Raw genomic sequence first — 18,208 nt, 5'->3', positions numbered from 1 at the left:
TGAACCAGCGGATGGAAGACCTCTTTCTCTGCCTTTCCTTCTTTCTCTGTATAACTCTAACTTTCAAATAAATAAATAAATCTTAAAAAAAAAAAAAAAGTGGTCCTGGAGGAAAAACCAAATCCTACCTCTGGTTGATAATCTCCATACTCAGCCTGGAGAGCCAAAGATGCCAACAACAAGGAAGTCTCATCATCACAGTGCATCCTCTCCTCCAGAATATCTTTCCGCAGCTGAAGGTAATACTGATGACAAGTCAGAGTATGCCTGAAAAAAAGTAAACAAACACAGAAACATCTAGGCTTTTGATTTGAATCTTGGGGCAATTTTTATTATTGGCATATAAATTTAGTTTCCAAGATGATTTATTATTAAGTTTAAGATTTTATTTTATTTATTTGAAAGGCAGAGTAACACAGAGAGAGATAGAGAAAGAGAACTTCCATCTACTGGTTCATTCCCCAAATGGCTATAATAGCAGGGGTTAGGCCAGGCCAAAGGTAGAAGCCAGGAACTCTATCTGGTCTCCCATGTGGGTGACAAGGGTCCAAGTGCTTGGGTCATCTTTTGCTGCTTTCCCAAAGACATTAGAAGGGAGCTGGAGCAGAGAAGTCAGGATTCTAACTAGCGCTTCCATATGGTATCCTGGTGTTGTAGGCATCAGCTAAACCTGCTATGCCACAACACCGGCTCTTTAAGTTTTAAGGCACAAGAGTTCAACAAACCAAGTTGAAGGAAATTCAGTTGCCCCTTTTATCCACAGGAGATATGTTAAAAGATCCTCAGTGGATCCTTGAAACCAAGGATAGTATCAAACCCTATATGTACCATGTTTTCTCCTATACATATACCTATGATACTATATAAATCAGGCACAATAGGAGACTAACAACAGTTACTTAACCGTAGATTTTAGGAGCTTCAGCAGATGATTTTCTTTTCACATTAAGAACATTCAGTTTTTCACTTACAGGAAACGCTTTATGGCTTCTCTTAGGCATATCCAAGTGCCAGCATCACTACTACTCTTGTGCTTTGGGGGCCATTGTTAAGGAAATAAGGGCTACTGGAACACAAGCATCATGACACGGCGGTGCAGCTGATCTGCCAACTGAGAGGGCTACTCCATGACGGAGGGAGGTGGCATACACAACATGGATATGCTGGACAAAGGGATGATTCATGTCAGGACAGGACAAAGCAGGATATACAAGATTGTGTCTCACTAATCAGAACAGCATGCAGTTTAAAACTGTTTATTTCTGGAATTCCTCATTCAACATTTTCAGATTACAATAGAATGTGGGTTATTGAAATTGCAGATAAGCAGGAACTACTGTATTTCTTTTAGGATAAAGACATTATTGTGGAATAAAAAAATTCAGTAAGAGTAAGCTAAAGAGTCAAAATAGGGAAATGCCAAAAAGAGTGAAGGAGAAACTTTCATGTACTCACTGTATTAGACTAACATCATCCATGAAAAATTTAATTCGGAAAAACAAAGTAAAATTAACAGTAGCTTTACTCTTTTTCTTTGGTTCTTCCTTCCATCCATCTGGGGCCACTTTGGTTAATTTTAAATCAGGATCAACAAAGAAATATTCATTATCTAAAACAGAATGAGAAAAACATTCATATAAAGATACTTTCAATGTTCTCTTCTGATTTCTTCATTTTTTGGGTCAAATTTACACAAAACAGTATTATATGGGAATAAAACAAGACTGTTAAGAAGGATGGCACAGAGCACTAAGGCCTGGTAAAGGGATAAGAGGCCATATTGCTTAGTCTTTTAAGAATGGGGCCCTAAAGATAGACCTGGATTCAGTTCCTGGTCACATTATGTATCATCTGTATGACACTGAATAAATTATTTTTTCTCTATGGGTATCAATTTATTGTCTGACTAATCAATATAGTAATAATTCTGGCTTTATAAAACTGCTGTAAGGCTCAAATAATGGATATAAAACACTTGATAAAACATGGTAATTTTAAACAGTGAATAAATATTAGCTATTATTTACTACTATTGAGCCTACCAGGTGAAGCATAATAGGAATGAGTCATCATTTATATATTTTTATTTTATAAGCTCATAACTTATTATTGACTCTTTCCAAATTAAATGATTATTTAATGAAATCTGTTTTCTCCAGAATATTTAAGTAATTAGATATATTGTAAATAGAAATTGTGATTAGTTGAATATCTTCACATAGTGTTACCTGATTAGTCTAAAAATGAAATTAGTAATAGACCTCAGTTGCTTCTAATTTAGTACTTATTGGATATTGTACAAAATGAATTACTCATTTTTAAAGTACAAGAATTTAATGCACTATGTTGAAGGAAACATTTATTTTCAAATAAAGACATTATCACAATTTAGTTTCAGATTCATTTACCTATTTTACCTTTCAATGGTCATTTATGGCACGTTATTGTCTAAAATTTATAAATTAAATTTTGAGTAAATAGGATTCTGAAATTTGAAAAGTAATTTCTAAATATAATGATTATTAGAGAAGATGAAACTCAAAGAGCCTGTGAAAGCTATGGGAACTCTGATAAGGTGGAGAGGCTTCTACTGAAGCTGAGCACTGAGACTGATATGGTAGTAGAAGTCCTGCAGTTCAGGATAGAATGCGTAAAATATGTGAAACGGGGGTAGGCACTGTGGCATAGTGGGAAGGGCTGCCACCTGTGGTGCTGGCATCTCACTTGGGCACTGATTCCAGTGTCGGCTGCTCCACTTCTGATTCAGCTCCCTGCTAACAGCCTGGGAAAGCAGTGGAAGATGACCCAAGTGCTTGGGCCCCTGTGCCCATGTAGGAGACCTGGTAGAAGCTCTGGCTCCTGGCTTTTGACCAGCCCAGCTCCAGCTGTTGCAGCCATTTGGGGAGTGAACCAGTGATGAAAGAACTCTCTGTGTCTCTACCTCTCTGTCTCTCTAACTATGCATTTCAAATATAATAAACAAATCTTAAAAAAAAAATACATGAAATGACTCAATTTCAATCATTGGTAAAATTTAAAATAATAATAAACATAGCTATAAAAAATGTACATAGTTGGGAGAAGGAAAGGAGTTCCTAACTCATTGCAACTTTTCAATGCTAACTTGCTCATTTAGTTACTATCTCCCCAAATGAGGCCAGACATGAAAACAGTTACAGAAGGGCTGGCATCGTAGTGCAGCAGCAAACCGGCCCAAGTCCTTGGGTCTAGGCTCCTGGCTTTGGCCAGGCCCAAACTGACTTTCAAATAAATAAATCAAACCTTAAAAAAAAATAAGTATAGAGGTTAGCTTATTGCCAAGTTTCTGTAGTATACTTTGAATATAAATGTCTTGGTACCTTTAAGGGTAGCTAAAGCAAACAAATGGTGCTCCACTAAGCCAATGTGCGCCACAACCATATCGAACACATCTTTACATATAGTTTTGGTATCACAGGTGAGTTCCAGTCTCTGCCCACTCAAAAGCATTATGTTTACTTTTCTTCTGTTATCCTCATTCTTCCCTTTCTTGGTCTACAATTAGAAAAAAAAAAAGCATTTATTAAAACAGGTATCGCACGAATTTTCACTGGTTTTTAAAAAGAAAATTGTCAAATTATTTTCTAAGATTGACACAAATTGGTTTTAATACTTACAAGGATAGACCGTGGCAAATCCAAAGATACAAATGGTTCAATTGTCATTTTCACAAACTCGGGGCCAAAGAAGTTCTACAAATCACACAAATAGAAGTAATAGCTTTTATTATTCATTATAGTTCTTTCCTTGAAAGGAAAATAATGTAATAGTACTAAATTACACATGAAGTTACAAGATGTCACCTAAAACAAATGCAAAAACTTTCAATAAAGAAAACATTGGAGTTTCCCCAAAATAGGAATGGAACGTGCCTTAAACTAAGTTCTAACAGAAAATATCTTTTATTTATCTATTTATTTATTTTTATTTTTTCACAGGCAGAGTTAGACAGTGAGAGAGAGACAGAAAGGTTTTCCTTCTGTGCTGTGCCGATCCAAAGCCAGGAGCCAGGTGCTTCCTCCTGGTTTCCCATGCAGGTGCAGGGCCCAAGCACTTGGGCCATCCTCCATTGCCTTCCCGGGCCACAGCAGAGAGCTGGACTGAAAGAGGAGCAACTGGGACAGAACCGGCGCCCCAACTGGGACTAGAACCCAGGATGCCGGCGCCTCAGGCGGAAGATTAGCCTAGTGAGCTGCAGTGCTGGCCAAAAGCCTTAATTTTTAAAGTAAATCATGGCTATCCAGCTCATGTAAGGATTAGCTTAGTACTGCTACTGTGTGAAGTGACTGAAGAGAATCTCGTTGTTTCAGAGGGTAATATTCAATCTAAAATGAGTTACAGTTAAAGGACAGCTACTTGTTGCCTACAAAATCTACATATCTATCAGAAATCATGATTTTGGAACCCTAAGACCCTGTGCTTTTGTGTTTTAAGGAGTAAAAAGACATAGTACAGATATTACATAGCCTCTGACTCTTGTCAATGCCATTTAGAAGGAAATGGTAGGGGGAGGGTAAAGTAGAGTCTGCTTCTTTTAGCCAAGGGGACTATTAGTTAAGGAGATAACTTAAACCAAATTGGACTCCAGGTTGGACCATGACTGAGAACAGACTGAAAGATCATGTCCAAATGGATGAAACTAAAATGAACACAGGACTAATCTTGAGTTCAAAGACAAGTGTGTGAGTGTGTGTGTGTGTGTGTGTAAACTAACAGAGCTTACTGGAGTTTTGTTTTTGTTGGCTTTCACATTTGGTTGTGCAGCTTGTCTAGTTGCTTGCAGTGGGAATTCTATTGAACTAACCAGGCGTGGAACACATGAGAGGTATCATTTAAGTAAAAGTTTAACATTAAGGGTTTGTTAATAGTCAATGAACCGATAGGAAAGACTTTAAACAAGAACAGAAACAGTAGGAAAAAAAAAAGGTTTGTCATGGGACACACGGATCATGCATGAACAAGTTAAAATGTGTCTGAACCAAAAGGAAATGGGGGAAAAAAATCTAAAAAATGTATGCTTTGGGAAAAAATATCAATTCAACTGTGAAATTGTTCTCCAAATACTAGCATCCCTTTTCAGCCTAAAAATGTAAGCTCCTGCTCCTTTTAGGAAAAAATGCAAGGCACTGCTTTAATGATCAGTAGTTGAAATTATCTAATTATTAGTATATCTGATGAAAAAAATGCTTACTTTCAAATAGCCAAATAATGACTGTCTGCAAAGTAAACAGAGATTGTTCAAGGAGATGGCACAGAAGAGTGGCACACTGCAAAGGTACAATCTACAGTTCATGAATCACTGGTCCCAGATTAGCTCTCCGAAGCTGCTGGTTTAGGAAACAGGTTTGTGTGAGTATATGTGTGTGCCATTTATGCTGCTAACTTAGTTTTTATATTGGAAGCCCAAACTATTTTGTATGGTATACTGCCTGTTACTTAATTTTGACATAGGTATTGGTTATAACGATAGACCATGAAGTGTTATTGATCTTCTTTCTTTCAGTTATATTTTACTGAAATCTAAACACTTTAAAATTGAACAGTGTCTTATAAATTGCAACCTAATTCCATATTTGTAAAATTAGCATACTGAGGCATAAAGAGGCTTAACAATTTAAATAATGTCATAAGACATCATCATAAGGAATAAAATCCATGTATTCCAGTTGATAATTCAATGTAATTTTCACCAAAAAACTTTTTTTTCCTTAGAATACTAAGAAGTTTGAATCCTAAACTTCAGATCAGAGCATAAAAATGTGCTAATATAATTTAAAGCAATAAACTCAAATCAAAACCAGTATAGGGCAATATACTTTCAAAGTGCTATATCAAAATGAAAAAAAAATATTGTAGGTTAAAACAAGTTTACTATCATTATTTTAATTTTAAAAATTATTTTAAGGTAATACTACAAATTGGTGATGATAAATTTATAATCTCCAGAGTGGGTAAGAAAATGGCGATATATAGGCCCAACTAGAAGAATATATACATTAAAAAATCCCCCCCTAAGATATAAGATGCAGACTAGTTCCTTCCTGTCTGGATATTGTAATGTGAGAACACGATGGCTGGAGTGAATGAATATAGACATCTTTTAACTATGAAGCAAATGTTGGCCCAAATTCTGAGAATGACAGACCAGAAAGATGGAAATATATTTGACAGCATTCTTGAGCTTCTCAACAAACTTTGAACTTTCTATCTCAAATCTCAATTGGTGGGATAATACATTGGTTAATATTAAAAAATAACCTTCTAGGCCGGCGCCGTGGCTTAACAGGCTAATCCTCCGCCTTGCGGCGCCGGCACACCGGGTTCTAGTCCCGGTTGGGGCACCGATCCTGTCCCTGTTGCCCCTCTTCCAGGCCAGCTCTCTGCTGTGGCCAGGGAGTGCAGTGGAGGATGGCCCAAGTTCTTGGGCCCTGCACCCCATGGGAGACCAGGAGAAGCACCTGGCTCCTGCCATTGGAACAGCGTGCGGTGCGCCAGCCGCAGCGCGCCTACCGCGGCGGCCATTGGAGGGTGAACCAACGGCAAAAAGGAAGACCTTTCTCTCTGTCTCCCTCTACTGTCCACTCTGCCTGTCAAAAAAAATAAATACATAAATAAAAAATAAAAAATAACCTTCTACAATACTGAATAAAGCCAGCTGATTTCAAAGCTCATAAACAGACTTTTAAAATAGACAGCTAAGACATTATAAAGCCATCTAATGTTATTTTAAAAATGAAAACAGCTAAATATTTTAATATCAACCAACAAGATATTTAATCCTAGTGGAAACTAATATGGAATTTCAATTTGACCTACATGTAATTTTAGCATACCTACAGCATTTTTTTTACCTAACAATTCCCTGTGAGAGCAAGTGTAGATGTCATAACCTGAAAATCAAGTTACCCTCAGCTTTCTTTGTGTCATGGCTGTTTCTAGGGCAATTTCCCTTAATGGATCCCTGGTGATGTCAAGCATGGAAGCTTTGATTGTGTCCCCTGGGAACAGGCTCAACCGGGACTGTCTGAGGGCCATTCTGGCTTGCAGCTGCATCATTTCTTCTTCTTGCCGTTTTAGCATGATCTCTTGATTAATTAAGTTGCCTTCAAGGGGTGTTTCATACTGTCTGCTACATAAAAAAAAAAAAAGGAGAAAAGTAAGGCTTAGAAGTCAAAACATAAAAATAAAAAAAGAAAACAACTGTTTTAAGGCTAAAAAAACTCCATGTTAAAATCAAGATATCAAGAATTTAAAGAAATTTAATTTCTTTCATTTGAGAAGAATTTTTTACATTACACAGTGTGGCAAATATATATATATATTACATATTTGAATATAATATATGATATAATAATATATGTACATATTTGATTTTGATCTTTGCCCCTGATTCCTGACAAACAGTTCCTAAAACCCTTGTAATTTCCTGAACCATAGACGATGATAAGATAATCTTTTATTCTGATATTTGGCTTTTGACTCCAGTTTCTGACACAGAGCTCCTAAACCCCTTGTGACTTTTTGGGTGATAGGAGCCTCTTTTGTTAGAATGAGGATACACCTGTTGGGTCCCTCAATAGCTTCAGGCAGGAGCTGGTTTCCAGAAAGACCAAGCCTTGATGAGAAGCCTAGAACTTTTGGGATCTCCCTCTCCAATCTTGAGGGGGAGGGCAAAGGCTGGATATTAAGTTAATAACTGATTATACCTTTGGAACGAAGTCTCCATAACATCCCCTAAGTCGTTCTAGCAAATTATCAAACTCAAGGGGAGGGTCATGGGAATCTTTTGATCTGTTTGTAACTGATTGATGAAAACAGGAGTCCTGGGACTCCCAACTGGCACCTAAAGTGGGGCAATCTTGTGGGACTGATTCTGTAAGTTGTGTGATCTGATGATGACTTCAGGTATTCAGTGTCAGACGAATTAAATTGTAGGACACTCAGCCAATATCCAAAGAGTTGCAGAACTGGTTGTTGACATGAAGGAAAACACCATGTATTTGGTGTTGGAAAAGTTCTGTGGGAAACAACAGTTTGTAGTACACAAAGGAGCACTGAGTTGTATGTTTAAGGTATTGCTCTACTACTGTCCTATTTTTTAACATGTAGATCTATATCCTTCTCCTCTTCTCTGAACATCCCAGCAGCTTCTAGAGACTGCTTCTTGTTGATTCAAATAGAGGCTATTTTATCCTTACAAGCCTCGTGACATTGCACCTTGGAAGTAGGAAGAGATACTCCTTAATTTTTATTTAAGCTTTTGGACCACTACTGAAAACTCCTTCAATAACCCCAGACTCCCCCAAGTTCCTGTCATGAAAGCATAATATCTATTAATCTACTTTGCTGTATGAATTTATTATCTTGTTAGTCACTCCCCCTTGTTAATTGAAGATTTAAGTGCCATGGGGCTAGTGCTGTGGCACAGTAGGTGAAGCCACCGCCTGAAGTGCCAGCATCCCATATGGGTGCCTGTTAAGAGTCCTGGCTGCTCCACTTCTGATCCAGCTCCCTGCTAACGTGCCTGAGAAAGCAGTACAAGATGGCCCACATGCTTGAGCCCCTGCACCCACATGGGAGACCCAGAAGAAACTCCTGGCTTCATTCCTTTTTTTTTTTTTTTTTTAACATTTATTTATTTATTTGAAAGTTAGAGTTACACAGAGAAAAGGAGAGGCAGAGAGGGAGGGAGAGAGGTCTTCCATCCACTGATTTATTCCCCAATTGGCCGCAATGGCTGGAACTGTGCCAATCCAAAGCCAGGAGTCAAGAGTTTCCTCTGGGTCTCCCACATGGGTGCAGGGGACCAAAGACTTCTACTGCTTTCCCAGGCCACAGCAGAGAGCTGGATGGGAAGTGGAACAGCTGGGACTTGAACTGGTGCCCATATGGGATGCTGGCAGTGCAGGCAGCAGCTTTACCCGCTATGCCACAGTGCCAGCCCCTTGGCTTCATTCTGACTCTGCCCAGGATGTTGTGGCCATTTGGGGAGTAAACCTGCATGTGAAAAATCAATCTCTGCTTCTCTCTGCCTCTGCTGCTCTCTAACTCTGCTTTTCAGATAAATAGTAAATAAATCTTAAAAAAAGAAGACTTAAACGCCTCACTCAGTCTTTTTCTACCATTACTCCTGTCATCATCTGTGGTAGTGATATACGGACTGAGAAGTCTCCCAATACTCTTGGCCTCTTTCCCATCTCAGCCCCAAACCTACTCCTATGGTCATGCTAGTTGTTAACAATAACCAAGCTACTTCCAAAATTTCCTATTTCTATCCTCCCATATTCCGTGTCTCCTCTGTAATTCTTTCACTTCACTGCCTCTAAAACCTTTCTTCAGATAATTCATTAATTCTGTTATGAAATTTAATTAATTGACCCGACTACTTTCTGCCAATTTCCTTTCTGTTGACTTCACATTGCTTTGATTCCAAAGTTTATCTTTAAAATTATTCCTTTGCATACAATATCAACTCTCTTGAAATGTAGAGCTGTGCTAACTGATCTCATTGGGCCCTCCCCATTGTCTGACAACTCATTTCCTTAGAGAATTATTTTACATTTTCTTCCTATTCCCCCGACCCCTTTTAAAGGTTTATTTATTCACTTGAAAGTCAAAGATACACAGAGAGAGGAAAGGTAGAGAGAGAGGTCTTCCACCTGCTGGTTCACTCCCCAAATGGCTGCAACTGTAGGAGCTGGGCTGATCTGAAGCCAGGAGCCAGGAGCTTCTTCTGGATCTCCCACACGAGTGCAGGGGCCCAAGGATCTGGGCCATCTTCTACTGCTTTCCCAGACCATAGTAGAGAGCTGGATTGGAGGTGGAGCCGCCAGGATTAGAACTGGTGCTCATATGGGATGCTGGTACTTCAGGCCAGGGCGTTAACCTGCTGCGCTACGGCGCTGGCCCCCCCTCCCCCTTCCCTTTTTTAATGTTCCATTACTCTCTCCTTGTTCTTTCAATAGGTAATTTTTCCTCTTTTTTTCTCAGTGAAATAAAAAGTAGTCAGGAAATAACTTTCCCATCCTTCCACCACCAAACTTCCCAAAAGTGTATCCTGATGTTCTACCTCCTCTTCTGTCACAATGGATGAATCTCCTGTACTCTTATATAGAAGTAAAACCCCTTACTGTGAATGGGATTCTGCCCCTCTCCCCATGCAAACACTTTGCTACTATAATTATTATCAATACTCATACATATTCTTTTAGTGTATAAACATGCTGTATAATTTAGAACAAAACAAAAACTCTGAGTTCTACTTTCCCCTTTATGCTTCACTCCATTTTCTTCTGCTGTCTTTTAGAGCAAATCTTTTCAAACTTGTCATGTAAACTACTTTATCTTCATCTTTTACTCCCTCTGGGACTCAGACAAATCAAATTTTAGCTCCCACTATTCCAATAAAATGGGTAGCAAAAATGATTGATTTCTGTTATCAAAGTCAAAGGATAATTCTTAATTTTCTTCTTAACTTGACCTCCAAGCATCATGTGATACAGTTGCTCAATCTTACCTCTCCTTTTATTTATTTTTAAAAAAGATTTATTTATTTACTTGAAAGTCAGAATTACACAGAGAAAGAAGGAGAGGCAGAGAGAGAGAGAAGTCTTCCATCCGCTAGTTCACTCCACAACTGGCCGCAACAACTGGAGCTGCGCCAATCTGAAGCCAGGAGCCATGAGCTTCTTCTGGGTCTCCCACGAGGGTGCAGGGGATCAAGGACTTGGGCGATCTTCTGCTGCTTTTCCAGGCCACAGCAGAGAGCTGGATTGGAAGAGGAGCAACTGGGACTTGAACCAGCACCCATATGGGATGCTAGCACTGAAGGCGGTGGCTTTACCCATTACACCACAGTGCTGGCCCTGCCTCTCCTTTTTAAAAAATTATGTACTATTTTATTTGAAGGGCAGAGACGAGGAGAGGAGGGAAGAGAGGGAAGGAAGGAAGGAAGGAGAGAGAGAGAATCTTCCATTGTCTAGTTTCCTCCCCAGATTTGCAAAACAACTGGGGCTGGGCAAGGTCAAAGCTGGTAGCCAATCCAGGTATCCTAGGTAGGTGGCAGGGACCCAAGTACTTGAGCCATCACCTTCTGACTCCCTTGATGCACATTAGCAGGAAGTTGGAATTGGAAGTAGAGCTGAGTCTTGAACCTAAACCTGCTGACATGGATGCTAGTATCTCAAGATGTGTTTTTACGGCTGCACCAAACTTCTGCCCCTCAATCCTTCTGCTTCTTGAAATATCCGACTTCTGGGAAACCATGTTCTCCTTGATTTCCTTTTACTTCACTGGCTACTCTTTCTTAGTCACTTTTGCTGTATACTCCTTCATCTCTAATCTTTTATGTTAGATTACAATAATGCTCAGACCTTCAAATATTTCTGATCTCCATTTGTACTTCATATTTTATATTACCTATTCTACTCATACTGTCTTAATTACCTAGTATATTCTTCTAAGTTTGAAATGTATTTTTGCAACCCCAGTGTCTCCCCTGAGTTCTAATACTCACCTGCCTAGGTGAGTATTCTACTTGAATATTAATGCACATCTTTTGCGTAACATTTCTAAAACCAACTTCTTGATACTTTCCCTTCCAAGTCTAACTTCTCAATCATTTACCTTTTGCTTTGGACACGATTGGGAATCATGCTTGATTCCTCTTTTTTTGTAAACCCAGTTGAGGGACAAATCCTAAAGCCACAACTTAAAGACATTTCTGACTCTTCACTAACAACTAAGTCTGTGCTACCATCTCAAATTGAATATTGTTACCTGTCTCCTAACTGGTCTTTTATTCCTACAATCTGTTCATCACAGAACTGACCAGTGTAATCCTAATACCATGTAAATGAGATCAAGGCTCTTTATGCTTTCAATCATTCATCCAATGGCTTCCTATTACACTTAGAATAACACCTATAGTACTTACCTTTCCTTCTGACCTGATTTGAGTCCTGGTTACTTGGTTACCATCCATGATGGCCTTCACTCATCTGTAGTCACCTGGTCCTTCTTGCTATTCCTCTAACATGCAACACATCTTCCCTATCATAGGGGACCTTTGCACTTGTTATTCTCTTTGGAACACTCCTTCTGCTGTTATCTGCACAGATCACTCTCTTACTATATTAGTTGTCTGTTCAAAGTCACCCCTTAAGAGAGACCTTCTCTAATACCACTGTCTATGTAAACAGAATTTTGACATCATTTAATTTGTCAGCTATCTCTTCTCAGTTAACATTCTCTCAAAGGACTTTATCTTTGTTGTTTACAGCTCTATCTCTAGCACCTCAAAGTTCCTAGAACACAGTAAGTGATCAGTAGTTATTTGTTGAGGGAATGTTTGAATATGATTTCATGGTTCACTGTCACTTAATGGTTGGAAGGAGTAAGGATAATAAGAATTTGAGTCTACACATTTTAACTCGAATCTGGAATTTTCAACAATCATATCAGCTTTCTTGCTCAAATTACACCCACAGCTACTCACAGCAGCAAAAATATCATTTTCTTTCTCTCATCACAGTGTCTGATAGAAGTTTCTATAAGAATTAAAAGATTTGAGAGACATAAAACAAAAACAAAATAAAAATTCAGAAAATCTGTATCACTGAGAGATGAATAAATAGGTTGTTTGGAATCAGAAAAACGATCACCTCAACAAGCAGGGCCGGAAGCAGTGGGAATGTACCCCGTATAAATTACACTTCAAACCGAACACACAGAAAGGCTCAGATACGCTCCTTGGAAGCATATTTGAATAGCCTTTTTGGTCACTGAAAGACACTTTTGATAGCTTAGAATCTAAAAATTACTCATTCTTTTGCATCTGACTCAGAATTTCCTGTTCATCTCCCCCACCCTCCATGATACGAATCAATAGCACTGTCTGGATCTGTTTTGCCACTTCATTCTATCTAAAGGGAATGGAAATTTCTATAAAGAAACATGCAACATGTATAAATACAGCACTATTTATAGTTCTCACAAATATATGACCTACAAAACAACAGGACCTTTTGCTTGTGTGCCAGCACATTAAGTTATTATCAGAAACCTCTACACATTCAGAAAATTTTGCACTTGACTAAGGAGTTTAGACAATATTTTGGTTCTTGTGCGTTACTGAGGGCAGAAAAAAGATGGAACTAGCTGAATGAAGTAGAGTTTAAAACTTACAGAACACACAGGTATATCTAACAGTCCACTTCTTCTTGAAATTTTTTTGTTTACTGGTACCTACATCTAACTGAGATGTTATGAACATCACATGTGTGTGTGTTTCTATTTTTTTCCTCCCTACATCAGCTAGGAAACAAAGGATAGTTTATCCCCCCCAACTTGATGAGTGAAGATAGTGCTTTCTTAAGTTAAATCTGGACACAGGCAAAATTAAAATTTTTCTCAAATCTTGTCATTTTGGAGATTTCATATAAAGAAAATTGAAATGTTTCATAAAATGTTTTAATTTTGCTTAAAGGAAATGTCTTTGAATAACAAACTATAAAACAAACTGATAGTAAATCAATTGCTAACACATAATCTCAATAATTCTTCCAGTTGTTATCTCTATTCCTACATTTAACCAAGCTAAAAAGGACATAATATTAGCTATTCATAGGTTATCTCCACATTAGTTGGGAAGAGTGACTTTTTTTTTTTTTTTAAAGAAAAGCTTTCTTGATGAATAACTGATATACATCAAATGTATACATTTAAAGTATACAATTTTACGGTATCACAACAAGAATGCTACTCTTTTTATTGCCTTAACCAGGACAGCTCTGTAACAGAGAGGAGTGATCCTAACAGCTATTCCTCAATTTAGCACCAAGTTTAGTGAGATTCGATATTGGTTCCTTATTGATGTTCTTCCCCCAATGCTTTTGCTTTATTAAGAAAACTGTGGGGCTGGCACTGAAGTGTAGTAGATAAAGCCGCCACCTGTAGTGCCGGCATCCCATATGGGTGCCGGTTTGAGTCCCAGCTGCTAAGGCCTGGGAAAGCAGCAAAAGATGGCCCCAGTCCTTGGGCCCCTGCACCTGCGTAGGAGACCTGTGAGAAGCTCCTGTCTCCTAGCTTCGGATGAGCTCAGCTCCAGCTGTTGTGGTCATTTGGGGAGTGAACCAGTGGATGGATGACCTCTCCCTCTCCCTCGCCCCCGCCCCCCCCCGCCTCTCTCTCCCCCACCTCTGTCTCTCTGCAGCTCTGCCTTTCAAATAAATAAATAAACCCTTAAAAAAAAGGAAACTGTAATATCAAGCACAGATTTATTTTTATCATGTATCTTTTGTTAAAAATGATCAAAATAGGGTCATCAAGACTATAGGAAATATAAAATGTTGTTAAGTAAATATAACATTGCTTTAGGTAAGTGATACTTAGCGGAGCTTTCCTTAAAATAAAATATAGACTCCTTAAAAAGCATAAGCATTAAAAAATTAATAAACATTGAAACATTAATTAAGGAATAATTTCAGTGCAGTGTATTTAATTACTTGGACTCTAAACCATGGATACATTGTTTCAATCACATGGCTAGGGTTACCCAGTCTATTAATAGTTTACAGGTGTGAAACAGTGTCTGGCATATTTAATTAGGCTAAGAGTTTTTGTCAATTTTCAAGTGATTCCCATGCATTAGGTGGCACTTAAACAAACTGAAACAACTGAATTTAAAAGGGCTTTCATAATTTGCCAGAAAAATTTAAGCAACTTCTGGTTCTCTTATAAACTACAAACTTTAAATTAATGGTTAGCATTCACAACATCTTTTGTTCTTACAAGGGACCTGAATGCATGACTAGGTCAGACATTGATATACTCACACTTCACTTGACATCTTTCAGTTTAAACAAAGTGAATACTTAGCTCTAATATACTATCCTAAGCACAGCAAAAGAAAATACTAACTCCTGACAAATTTGTTGAAGTATTTTGGTATGAAAATGAACTCTAAACAGCTCAAATCAAGCTTTAATAAAATACCAGAAGACTTCTTGTAAGCCAGGAAAGACAGAATGAATAATTAACTTTTTACATAATAGGTTACTTAGTAGTAGCCTAACTCTTTGGCCAGCCAACAAATAATGAGAACCTGTCCGTTGAGCCTGCTCCCACTTTCAAAGGGAGAAGTTTTTCTCTTAGAAATCAAGGTTTACTATCTTCTTACAGATTTTTAATGCCATTCCTTCACTTCCCTGTTATTGTACAGCTATATTAATAATTTTAAAAGTCAAACACAAACTGTAAATACTCAGATTCTAACACCTTGTTGTTCATATAATTGGATTAATTTCTGAGAAATTAAAGTGAAAGAAAGCTAAAGGAAGAAAAACTGAAAAAGGAAAATTAAAAGAAAGGATACAAACGCACTCTACTTGATTCTAATAAAGGAAAAATAAACATCTGCCACTGGAAATGTGTTAAATTATACTCTTTCATATGACATACCTTGGTCTTTGTAACTGGCCTTGATTTGGGTTTTCATCTACTCCTGGGAGACCACTGCTGGATTCAAACCTCTTTGAAGCTTCACTTCTTCTCACTATTTGTGAATAAAAAAAGAATGATACTATAGGTGACAAAAATATGATGCAACCTTGTTTAAAACGCATTTAACAGACAAGGATGATAATTTACAAAATCATATCCACATAACTAAATTAATGACATAAAGTTATTAAACTCTTTCAGGGTAACTCATAGGATTTTTAAAGATAATGAATTATTATCTATATGACTAAGATAACTACACTGTTATTTGATTAAACTGCTATTAAGCTCCCATAGTACTATTAAATGGGTAACAACAGTCTTTCACAGTTTAAACATTTCACACAGAATTATTCTTTTTGATAACTTATTTCAACAATACTGAAAAATAATCATGATTGTCTAAAAGAAAACTTTAGTTTATTCAGCCTAATGGTTACAAAACCAGTATCTCATATCAAAGTGCCTGGGTTTGACACTTAGCTCCAGCTCCTGACTCCAGCTCCCTGCTAATGCAGGAGGCAGCTGAGATGACTCAAAAAACTGGGTTTCTGCCACCCATGTGTGGGATTTGGATTGAGTTCTTGGCTCCTGGCTTTTACCTAGTCCAGTCTCAGTCTTTGTGGTCATATGGGGAGTGAACAGCAAAGTAGGAGCTCTGTCTCGCAAATAAATAAAAACACTGTGTTTATTTCAGATGCCTCTCACCTTGTCGGAAATCTGATTCAGAGGAAATAATGGATGGACTTTCACTCGAAGTACTGAAGATATCACTGTGGTAAGTTTTGTATCTTCGAACTGGTTCTAAAAGAATTAAAACAAAAACATTAGAAAGCAAACTCACTAGCAATTCCACACCAACCAAATAAAATAAACCTCTAATCTTATGGGACTAGAACATTTTATACATTGTTTTAATTTACCAATTGCTGGTTTGATTCTAGCTCCCAGGCTAATGCACAGATGTAACTAGAAGGATTAGAAGGTAAGAGGTTGAGAAGATGAGTACATACTATCTTTTCAAGAAATTTGACAGGGGGCAGCGTTGTACTGCAAGGAAGTTTCATGAACAATAAATAACTTTCAAAAATCTTATTAAACGAATGTGAACGTGATTTGAAAGGATGACTGAAAATTAATTTTTATTTAACAACACTTAATATTTACTGAATCTAGTACATTATATACAAGTTAAATAGAAGTACTGTTTTCCAGGGGCGCTAAAGTACTTATGTTTTAACACTGCAGAATCTAGGCAAAGTTTTTGAGTGACTTTTCCAAGGAAACTTGACCAAATTACAAACCTGGAATTGCAATGTATAAAACAGTAAAACCAATAAGGTTAAAAAGACCCAAACTTATAGAGCCAAAATTATTTTAATAACTTAAAAAGAAAAGTAGGAAGTCACAAGAAATCTATTCAGAAAAGTGAGTACTTTTAGTCACTTTTATGTTATGTCTCACAATAACATTTTCACACTCCATATTAATAAATGAATGTAGTGTTCTCAAAACTATTTCTGTAAATTAGCTGTAAGATCGTAAATGAATTTTAACTTAATTTCCTTTCTTTGGTGGTGCTTTATTTTTTTTTAAAGATTTATTTTTATTTATTTGAAAGGCAGAAGAAAGGGAGAGACAGAAAGAGATTTTCCATATGCTGGCTCGCTCCTCAGATGGTTGCAGCCAAGCCAGGAGCCAGGAGCTTCCCCCAGGTCTCCCATGTGGGTGCAGGGACCCAAGTACTTGGGCCATCCTCTGCTGCCTTCCCAGGCATACCATCAGGGAGACAGATCAGAAGTGGAGAAGCAGGCCTCGAACTGGTGCCCATATGGGATGCTGGCATCACAGGCAACAATTTAACCCACCACACCACAAAGCCAGTCCCTGGTGGTGCTTTACAATGGTCTCATATTGTTTCACATGCCCACATTTCCTCTCCTTAGTCTTTTTATCCTGAACGTTTACTCGGATACCAGTAGCAAACTTTTTGCAATATCTGGGTTCCTTCTGTAAAACAAACAAATGTAATTTTGATGAACTCCTCTTCCATTAAGCACTACTGGTCTGTCGATACGGATCACAGTACCATACCTTATAGTGCTTTATTGCTTTATAGAAACAGAGCATTGGTATGCCAGAATAAATGAATTGGATGACTAGTTGGCTATGAAGGGCAGGAAGACACTTTTCTTCTTCCCAGACTGGGGTAAGGGTATGGGGACCTATGTGAACTAAAGTAGTAGGAATCTTTCTTGGTAAGCCAGCTGTATTGTAGAGTGTATCTTTTAAAATGTTGTTAGCCATGTTCCTTTCATGTCATGGCATGGCAGAAACAACCAGATTAAAATTCCCGGCAATATTTACTAGTTAGCCATGTTTATAGAAGGGTATAATCGGATTAAAAATCTCAGCCAAAATTTACTACTCAACCATGCCTACAGGAAATATTAGCCCTTGAAAGCTTAGGCTTTCATTGCTGAATTAAATAAGCTTAACTTTTTCAGGAATTCTCATACAATTTTATGTCCTTTAGCAAAAACATTTTGGATTGGCAAATATGGGGAGGCACATTTTCCATGCTTACAGATCATCTGGGCAGGAGTATTTCTTGGTTCTCTGAGATGACCTGTATGCATAGGTAGTCAGTAGACATTAATCAGATAGA

General features: G+C 37.8%; 1 protein-coding gene across 6 annotated transcripts in view; it reads right to left on the bottom strand.

The window, feature by feature from the left end:
• Positions 1-18,208, bottom strand: part of PTPN13 (protein tyrosine phosphatase non-receptor type 13) — a 224,670-nt gene that overhangs the window by 85,972 nt on the left and 120,490 nt on the right. For all 6 annotated transcript variants that reach the window (XM_062198537.1, XM_062198539.1, XM_062198538.1 and 3 more), the window contains 7 exons: positions 16,249-16,344; positions 15,499-15,592; positions 6,946-7,168; positions 3,657-3,731; positions 3,360-3,534; positions 1,456-1,609; positions 129-267 (listed from right to left, as the gene is read on the bottom strand). In XM_062198537.1, coding sequence (XP_062054521.1) covers positions 129-267; positions 1,456-1,609; positions 3,360-3,534; positions 3,657-3,731; positions 6,946-7,168; positions 15,499-15,592; positions 16,249-16,344 — 956 coding nt within the window. The remainder of the gene's footprint in view (positions 1-128; positions 268-1,455; positions 1,610-3,359; positions 3,535-3,656; positions 3,732-6,945; positions 7,169-15,498; positions 15,593-16,248; positions 16,345-18,208) is intronic.

Source organism: Lepus europaeus, chromosome 8 (genome assembly GCF_033115175.1).
Source record: "Lepus europaeus isolate LE1 chromosome 8, mLepTim1.pri, whole genome shotgun sequence".
In the NCBI taxonomy this organism is placed as follows: Eukaryota; Metazoa; Chordata; class Mammalia; order Lagomorpha; family Leporidae; genus Lepus; species Lepus europaeus.
The sequence above is the reverse complement of the archived record's forward strand: the minus strand, read 5'-3'. Positions and strand labels throughout refer to the sequence as shown.